The sequence below is a fragment of the Macaca nemestrina genome, chromosome X (assembly GCF_043159975.1).
Source record: "Macaca nemestrina isolate mMacNem1 chromosome X, mMacNem.hap1, whole genome shotgun sequence".
Lineage (NCBI taxonomy): Eukaryota > Metazoa > Chordata > Mammalia > Primates > Cercopithecidae > Macaca > Macaca nemestrina.
Genome location: NC_092145.1, coordinates 49,334,811 through 49,344,644, shown reverse-complemented (window position 1 = coordinate 49,344,644; position 9,834 = coordinate 49,334,811). Strand labels below are relative to the sequence as shown.

The 9,834-nt window shown below is 40.8% G+C and overlaps 1 protein-coding gene across 2 annotated transcripts; it reads right to left on the bottom strand.

Moving 5' to 3' along the window:
- Positions 1 to 2,070: 2,070 nt before the first annotated feature.
- LOC105499704 (serpin family A member 7) lies at positions 2,071 to 7,316 on the bottom strand. 2 transcript variants are annotated; one of them, XM_011772479.2, is made up of 5 exons: positions 7,254 to 7,316; positions 4,985 to 5,623; positions 3,751 to 4,024; positions 2,876 to 3,023; positions 2,071 to 2,353 (listed from the first exon to the last, which is right to left on the bottom strand). In XM_011772479.2, exons 2-5 carry the CDS (start codon positions 5,604 to 5,606, stop codon positions 2,150 to 2,152), a joined length of 1,248 nt encoding a protein of 415 aa, XP_011770781.2. In that variant the 5' UTR covers positions 5,607 to 5,623; positions 7,254 to 7,316; the 3' UTR covers positions 2,071 to 2,149. The 2 variants fall into 2 exon arrangements, with proteins under 2 accessions (XP_011770781.2, XP_011770782.1); XM_011772480.2 differs by having other exon boundaries at positions 2,260 to 2,414.
- Positions 7,317 to 9,834: the final 2,518 nt, after the last annotated feature.

The window sequence follows — 9,834 nt, the reverse complement described above, 5'->3', positions numbered from 1 at the left end:
TCCATGCAATCCATACCACTACTTTCTTGTGGCTGGTTTCCAAATAAGTTTTCTGTCTTTTTTCTAAGAATTTGTTAATATATTTTCCTGGTTTTTCTGTGCAGACAGATTTTTCTTCCTTTCCACTCTATTCTTTTAATGTTTATTTATTTTTCTTGTTTTACTGCACTAACATCTCCAATACCATTTTAAATAAAAGCAATAATATAGAGGATCCTTGTCTTATTCCCAATTTAGTAAAACTTCTGCTACAAATTTTCTCTATTAAGTGAGATACATGTTCTAGCTATTTTATGGGTAAACTTCACGAGGTTAAGTTTCTGTTCTTAGTTTGCTATTCTTAGTTTGTCACAGGACAAACAGTGATAGCCCTTCATGATCTGACCACAGGAAAGAATGACTGAATGAGGTTTAGTCTCTAAGGAGACACATGAATTACTTGAGGGATAATGTCTTTTAATCTGACTTCCCTCTGAAGATACTGATATTCCTTCCAGAACAAGCTCTGATAGAACTCATTTGGAGGGTAGGGGGTAGGAAGCAGTTGATATTACATTTACTCTGGCCTCTGGAGGTAGAGCCTGAGCTAGAGAACAGAAACCTGCAAATCAAGAGACTAACATTACAATCTTGGTTCTGATACCAGCCCACTGTCTGATGTTGACCAACATGATATTTACAGGGCTTTTTATCAGGTCTCAGGCTCTGTGATGAGCGTATTCCATGCTACATGCTTTGCAACATTGAAGGTTCACAAAATCCCAATGACATGGATATTCTTATTGTTTACATTTTACAAATGAAGAAAATAAGGTATAGGGTTTAAGTGCCTTGTCCGAGATCACCAAACACTAAGTAGCAGGGCCAGGATTGTAATGTAACTTCAGTGAAACAGAACTCCATATTAACAATGATTTTTTTGTACCAGAGATTCTGCTCTGGGCTTCAAAAATTTCTTACACAAAGCAAAGTGTGAACTATACCAGGAATAAGCAAACTTCCATGCAAATGGGTCTAATAAGCAAAAATTAGAATGTTTGTAATACACATGCTTTTCTAAACAAATATTTATTTAAATATGGAAGTACAACATCTACAACAGTACTTTTCCTTTTTTTTCTTTTTCTTTCTTTTTTTTTTTTTTTTTTACTATTTTCCTGTCACTGAATTGTTTTACCTCAGGGCTAGAATTTCAGATACTACATCACTACCACTCACTATGCCATTTATACTCAAACTTTAAATACATATTGTCTGAGATAAAATCTAGTTTGGTAGGTGGGAATGAGTTGGCATGTACAGGCATAGGGAAGGTTGTTGAAGGATCTGGGGATACAAAAGTACCAAAATTCTGTGAAATTAGAGCCCAAAAGGTTATTCCTACTTAAACAAGTGGGACAGGGGTGCTATATATGGAAAGGAGTCTGATTAGGATACAGAAAAAGAGGAGCTATGAGATATGACATGAATGAATTTCTTTCTCCACTCTCAGCTTATACATTGGCAAAGTGGAAGTGTGTTTTTCTTTTTTTGGGGGGGAGGGTGGGGTTGGACAGGGGAGTTTCTCTGTCTCTTGCTGTATTGTCCCATGCTTGTTCAGTAACAAAAGCTACATCCCTCTCAAGTCTGTAACTCATTCCCATAGTGGGAGTTCCTTTATTCAACCTACCAATCAGATCTGGCAAGAACACAGAGAATCCTACTAATGGGACAGAGGGAAGGGGGTTGAGAAGTTCACATATAAGACAATGCATCTGCATTGTTCTATGTCCATTGATCTTATTGGAATACTGAGATATGAAGACCTGACCTGCTTTTTAGCTATTCCCCAGAAGACAGAAAAGGGAAAATTTTTCAACCCAGTCAAATTTATTAGAGCAAATGAATTGAGGGGTATTCTGACAAAGAGAAATATACAAACATAGAGCCTTCTTATGCTTTGGATAATAATGAATTACTCATTGACATTCTGAATGTTCTGCCATAGGATTGGCCTCTTCCACAGCCAACGAAGTTCAGCCAGGGTTCAATCTTCATCCCATCATAAGGGAATGCAAGTCCAAGCTCACATCAATCACACCAGGCTATATTATTTATTTATTTCCCATTGCAATACACACGTGCAATTAGCCAATGGCCTTTTCCCCAACTACACTTCCATTGGGTTCACAACTTTCCCTAGAAAGAGAATACTCCTTGTGCTTCTCTCCAAAATCAACAACATGAAAGATCTATTAAATTGGATAATAGGGTGTAGGAAAGTGTTTTCAGGCTGATCCGAAAGTTCAACTTCAGGGACAGCTGCAGCTTCAGTTCCCTTTTCACCAATATGCAGCACAGCCTTATGGGCAGCCTGTGTGGGGAGAGGAAATCCTGCTGGTCTCTGAAGAAACAGGAACAGTCTTTGGGAAGGTCTAGAAGTAAGAAAGTGAAAGGAAAGGTGGGGCCGCCCCTTTGCTATGCTTTGTTTATGGTGCTAGAATATGTAGCTTCCTCCGCTAAATGTAGTCAATCATTCTCTGGTGATTCTACGGCTAGCTGTTGGGAAACACTATGGCCTGCTGCCTCCAGGAGTCACATCTTAAGCATTCCCTCCTCACACCTCCTCCAGAACTGCATCTCACCAGAGTCACTTCTGATCATTAAGCTGTTCTATCAGAGTAATTTTAGGACATAAAGGTCAAGGATGGAAGAAGCTGATACAATTACTTATTTGGAGTAATGGGAATGACTCTGGAGTGATTCTAGGTTAGGAGGAGTCGCACTGCCTCTCTAGGCATCAGATTGCTAATTGGTAAAATAAGAAAGTTGAATTAATTGACTCCTAATTTCCTTTCCAGTTCATACATTTAAGAACTCTAGTTTATCAACTTACATTGGAAAGTTTCAGACCATTGTCCTCTGTGAGTCCAGAAAAATCAGCATTTTCAGCATAGGCACGCTGAATGCCCATCTTCAAAAGTGTGGCTCCAAGGTCATATGTGGCAGAAATGGAAACCTTTGGAACAAACAAGTCAACCCATCTGTGGGGAAAGAGGAAGGGAACACATGGTAATCACCATATCAAGCTTATGAGTCTCCTTCTCTCTCTCATGATGGTATTATATTGAACTCTGCTTCTTCCCTGAGTATTGACAACCATTACTATGTAAGTCAATACATGGCACCAAACTCACAGAAGTTATTCTGAAAGGAATGCACTCAGGTACAGTCAATGTTGGGCTGAAACACTGGGAGTAGGGAGATATAACTCCTTTATAATCAAGAGAAAACATCTCTGGGGTGATGACCAAGGTCAGGGAGCCAGTGGCATGAAGGTTAATGGGTAGCACCCAGGAGCTTCACAGTTTTCTGCCTTGCACTTCCAGTCCAAAGTGGCTGCACAATCACCTTTCAACATCAAAATCCAACCTGTTCCTTGAGCTCTAGTTGGTCTACAGGAAGGCATCAATTTACTAGTAGGCTGACTTTGGGGAGCTCATCTTATCTTTAAAGACCAGACTTCCTAATTTGAAAAATGCCAATTATACTGCCTCCTTTGTAGGTTTGTTGATGTGCTTGGATGATATGAAGTATGTAGAATGCCCAGCCGAGGGCCTGGTAGACAGTATTTTCTTGGCATATTCTAGTGATCATACATAGCCGTTGGGTAGTTTAGGGTGATTCTTCTGCCTCCGGGTTTCTGCTGAACTCAGTTTCACCTGCACTGTTATGACCACCTTCCACCCACACATCCTCTAAAGTATTTACCCCTTCTGCAGTAAGCGGTTCCACTTCTTCAGTGTTTTAGATGACATGGCCGCTTCCATTGACTCCATCTGTCCCTCCTTGGGAAGAACAAAGAGTGCCAGAGCATTCTCGCTGTAGTCCATTTGCAGAACTGTGCAGTTCAATTCCATGTCCACTAGGTGATAGTATTGTTCCATCTGGTGCATCATGGGCACTTGCACAGTGGTGGTCTTGTCTATTAAGAAGCTGGAACTGTCTTCTGTCTTGGATGGATCAAAAGGATTTGCCCACTGGGCTTAAAATACAAAGAAAAGAGAGGTGTTTATTTTAAACCGGTATCAGTACCAACAAGACCTTTTCCATTAGTCATTTCATTTAGAAATTAAGACCACCACAGAGTTAGGTACATACAGTCCAGGACTGTTGGGCTCCATGATTTGTGCTCAAAACTACTATACCACACTAAGCCCATCAGAGCCATAGTTTCCTCTTCCATAAAAAGGTACAAGGACATCAAACACACTAGGGCAAAATGAGACAATAGATCTGTTCTGCCATTTTAGCCAATCTATATACGTGTGGTTTGTGGCTGACAATTGATTACTCCTCCAAGAAATGTGACTGACATATACTATAGAACCAGGAGAAATCATTTGAGCACACTACCTTTAGAAAATAGTCACATGATTCTTGTTTCTACAAGCACCAGCTTTAGACTCACACGACCTTGCTGGGAATATCAGTTCTAAAACTTATTAACTGTGTAAACTTGGGCACTTATGAGGATTCGATGAGACAGTGTGTGTATACCACACATGTAGGATGGTGTTTAGTACACAGTGAGTGTATAATACATGGTAAAATCATGTATGTAACATGCCTAAGTATGTACAGCAAGTGAGAATCACAGTAGGCTTTACATACAAATATGTCTACTTGACAAGTGCAAGCTTGTCCCACCTCACCAAATCTTTTGGAAACCATGAATCTTTAGCCAATTATGAGCAAGATGTTCATACCATTGTCACCCACCTCTCTGAAAGGGCGCTCTCCCTAGAAATTTCCTGGACTCATTCACAGAGCTGTGTGTCCATCTTGGAAGATCCAATACTATTCACAGCTATGTTCAGTGGAGCAGATCACTGTGGTATGAGGGACACCTACTGATGCCAGTAATAAGAGACCATGAGCTCCCCTCAGCACTCCACCCAAGTATCTGAGCCCTAGACTGAAAATTGACATCTGAAAGTCTTACCTTTAAAGTGAATATAGTTCACTAAGACCATGATGGTGTTTGGTTTGAGGTCTTGAATTAGACCTACAACTTTCCCTTTGGTTTGCATCTTCACATGACTGTTAATCTCTTGCTTGGCTGCAGAAATGTTGGAGAAGTCAGTAGAAAAGACTTCAGTCTCATAGAGAGTCTTGACATCATCCAAGAACTTTGCCAGTGGTTTCAGATGCTTGCCAATGAAGAGGGCATTTCCTATCTGCAATTCCAGTTCCTTCTTTGGAAAATTCAGTGAACAGATCAGATGCTGGAAGCCATGCTGGATATCTACCATGGGAGTGTCTGTGAGGTTGAACCCCAAGGTCTCCACAATCTCAGTTTGGGTGCTGAAGCAGGCCCCAAAAGAAAGCATAACCAAAGCTGCAGAAATGCTCACAGGGGAAAAGAAGATGTTCTTATCTGGGGTCTCCACAGTGAACCTTCGGTACAGGTTGAATGCAAAATCAGCATTGATGGATGACATCTTATAGAGAGTGGCATTTTGTTGGGGTGAATGGCAGGCTATTACTTTGCCTTCAGGTGATGCACAACGGATTGTAGAATGAAGCCCAAGTACCAAGAGACCCAGATAGAGGAATGGTGACATTTTGGAAGGAAGTTAATCTATAAGAGATGAAGTGAGAGAACCATTGAGGGAGCTTAGTTGGATGAAATACTCCCTGAGCCAGAGACACATAATAATCGCCCACATTGATTAATAAAACAATAGTAAATATTTGATGATGTGCTCATCAGGGGCTGAGCAGGGGTTTCTCTCCCCTGAAAAATTGGAGATGCATCTAATATGGACAGGGAGTAGAAGAAGTGGCTTGCTGGGACCACAGAAATAATGCCATGTACTATCATTCAGGTGTTATAGCAACATTATGAAAATGCTGTGAGTAAATTAAATTCATGGAAATTGAATCACTTTTTATTTGAACTAGAGGCAGCCTTTTGGAGAGAGAAGGGGTATTCTTAGGTTAAACTAGTACTCCCTCTTCATACATTATTCATTGTCAATTAGAATTTTAGATTTTTTTTTCATTTGGCATTTTCTTAAAATAAAATCTACGAGATGAGAGAACACTTGCAACTTCTTTGGCTAAAAGACAAAATGAAAGTAATTTGTACAATATATGATTAGTTGGAATGGACCGGTGGTGGTTTATGGAGCCATGTACAAGTCATGAGCTGAAATTCATGCATTTTGCAATGCATGGAAGCCACAGAGGTATTTTCAAACAACTGGAAAATGAAATAATAACTTTCTACATTTTAGATTTCTTTCACCATTCATCTTAGTAACATCTAAGCAGTCATTTCTAAGTTGTAAGACATCTTAACACTATTATTCTTACACCTATGCATGTTACTTTTAATTATTATAAAGAAAGCCACAAAGATATGGTGTAAGGTTCTCTGATCCTGGAAGAGTGCAAAGAAGTGGAGTAAAGGAGTCAGGTGTGGAAATCCCATGAAAGTGGACATGTGTACTTAGAAGGAAGAGATCTATGAACTCAGAAAAACGATCCTTCCTCCGCCCTCCATCTTCTTCCTGAGTGATCTTACCCTCGGCACTCAGTTGCTAGAAACTGTATCTCTCTCAGTCAGATTGCTCTCCTGAACTCCTAGCCATTTATCCAGCTGTCTTTTGGATATATCCACCAGGATGGTCCACACAGACCCCAGTCTCAATAAGAAAATCTCAAAGTTGCCATATGTAAACATATCATCTCCCTACCCCTTAAGCTTGCTCCCTCATCTTCATTCCACATCTCAGTCTATCACGTCACTGTCTATAGAGACACCTAAGCCAGATACCTGGGAATAATCTTAGAGTCTCCTTTTATTCTCATTCCCCACATCTAATGAAGCATGATGTCTTATGAATACTAACTCTTAAATAACTCTCAAAACTTATCCCTTCTCTTCATTCCTGCTGCCTCTGCCTCTCAGTTCATGGCCTGAGCTACTATATTGGCTCCTAACAGGTCACACCATCTCCTGTATCCTCCATACCAACCCCCCATTGTTCACCACTCTATCCAATCTCCATATTGTCATCAGAGTCCTCTTTCTTTAAAAGTCACTGAGGCTGGTAGAAAGTCAAGTATTAGATGACCACACTTAGACCTTCGCCCCTAGAGCCAGGAATTTGGTTTGGGACTCTGACTTGTCAACTTGGTTATTTGGGACTCTGACTTGCTGATAGAGATGTTCAAAGTTCCCAAAGAGAAAAAAAAGTACTTACAGCAAATGCCCAAGAATCCACCTGCATCTCTCAGAAAGCAACATCTTTCCATTTTTATAGCATGTCCTGTATTGCAAAACTAGAGCACTCTTAGTTATAAATTAACCCCAGCATTAACTCTGGAATGGTATTTTCAAAGCTGATGTACAAAACCAAGGCCAAGAGGAACAAAGCAAAAAATGATAAGGTTTGAACTTTGAGTGATTGCTTTGGCTGCCAGACCCTTCATGTAAAACAAAAGAGAAAGAGGATTGTCAGAGCTGTAGGGGTTTAAGTCCATGCTAGCAAGAATGTCTTCAGCAGGCAGAATAAGGGGCATAGACAAAAGCACCAAGAGGCAGCAGGAAAAAGTTCTCACTATTGGGCCAAACAGTAGTGGGATTGGCAGTTTTTTAAGGGAAAGTTGTACAAAGGCAGAGGCTGGGCAATCCTCTCTAACAGGTTCTGTAGAAATTACACATGCATTCACAGAGGAAATGATGTCAAAGGTAGCTTCCAGCCCTAGACTTCTGATGCTGCACACATATATGTCTGCTAAGGGGGAAACCAGCCCTGTCTTCTTGTCATTAAAATTCCCTGTGTGGTCCCCTGGCGACAGGACTCCAAAAGAGGATGCAGAAGGAGTTAAGGAGACTGAAATTAAAGATTCCACTGTCCAGTATTAACTGTGTACTGATTATATGCAAAGAATCAATGGGAACAAAGAGAACTAGACTCAGTCAGGAGACTTGAGTTCAACCTACCTCTGAAAGTTTCCAGCTCAAGTAGTAGTAGTAGTAGTAGTAGTAGTAGTAGTAGTAGTCGTCGTAGTAGCAGCAGTAGTAGTAACAGCAGCAGCAGCAGCAGCAACAGCAACTCCCGCTTTTGAGTATTTACTACAGGCATGGCATTTTGTGAAGCATCAGATTCCAGACCCTACCAGCTTCAGTACTACATTAAGAATCTATGTGTTAATTTGTAGTGGGAGGGGAAGTAGGGAATGAGGGGCTAGTTCAAGCTAAGCATAGATGCAGTCTATGGTAGGACTTAGAATCCAGGATAAATAGTACTGACTTTACCTTGAGGGCACTGGGAAGCCATTGGAGGATAGACAGAGGGTGATTCTGTGTACCATTATTTCTTCTTAGCAAAACATAAACTAAGCTCCCACTATGTGGAAAGCACCACGGTCAGCACTGAGGTTTCACAGCTGGTTGGTAAATATCAGTCCTGAACCCAAGAGGTCTTTCTAACTACCTGACACCCCTTGCCCATATTGAAGGGCACACCTCACAAATGTGACAGTCACTAGTACATGTGTCCTAAAGAAAGGGAGTGACAAGCTCAAGTCTCTAGACTGCGAGGTTAGTCCATGTAATATAACACATTGTCTGCTCTCTCAGCTATAGCAAGTCCCTACAGAGAAAACAGCAAAAGATTGTGTAAAAAGAAAACTTCCGGGGGGGCGGAGCAAGATGGCCGAATAGGAACAGCTCCAGTCTCCAACTCCCAGCGCTAGCGACACAGAAGACCGGTGATTTCTGCATTTTCAACTGAGGTACTGGGTTCATCTCACTGGGGAGTGCCGGACGATGGGTGCTGGTCAGCTGCTGCAGCCCGACCAGCGAGAGCTGAAGCTTCCAAACCTGTGCCCTCTGGTGGCATAGTCAGACAATGGCACAGATTGTTTTCTGCTGCTTCTGATTCAGCTGAGCTTTGCTAGCAAGGCTTATCTCCGACGTAAGAGAAAGGTACCCTTCCCTCTGCAGACTCCCTTGTCCTGTGCTCTGGCATCACAGGCATTAGACCTGTGCCCCTGTCATGTCTCTATGTTGTAACTGTGTAATTTGGGACAAATTACCTAGTATCCTTGAACCTCAGTTTTCTCACCTCTAAAGTGGAAATAACAATAATTCCCATGTCATATGGTTATTGAGAGTATAAAATGAAATTTAGAGGTGGTGTCCAGAAACTCCTATAGTAGTGACCCAAACAAAGTGGGGATCCAGAAACAGATAATTATCTTCCCTTTCTTCTGTTATCATATATTCCCTCACCTCAAGTCTCCATATTCCCTGGGCTTTATCTCTACCCCCTACAGCTGTTCATTTCTACTTTCTGCTAATACATTCTCCTTCAGATGTAATTGATTGAGAAGGTGTAAGATCTTCTTGCAAACTTATATTTATCACAATAATTTCAGTCTTGTGTAAAGCTGCTACAGTAGCACATTGAATAAAGACTCTCTAGGAAGTTTTACCATATCAATAAATTCAATCAAATCTAAAATTATATATCTCCTTTTTTGAATGAACACCCTCATAATCATTCCCACACAAATTTTATTTTAGAAATGTTCAACGTTCCACAGTTCTTTCAGTTTGTAAACACTTTTCTCATTGTTTTGATGTTTGACCCTCCACCCCAGTCTGGAGAGAAATGATGGGATCTTACTCTACTTACAGGTCTGGAGACAACAATAGGTGTGAGATGGTGGCATTAGGAAAATTGGCTTCTTCTTGCAATTTAAGTCTCATGGGCAAGGAAATTACTGATTGTTTAAGCAAAGGAGAAACAGCTACACTGGACAAAGAGAAAGACT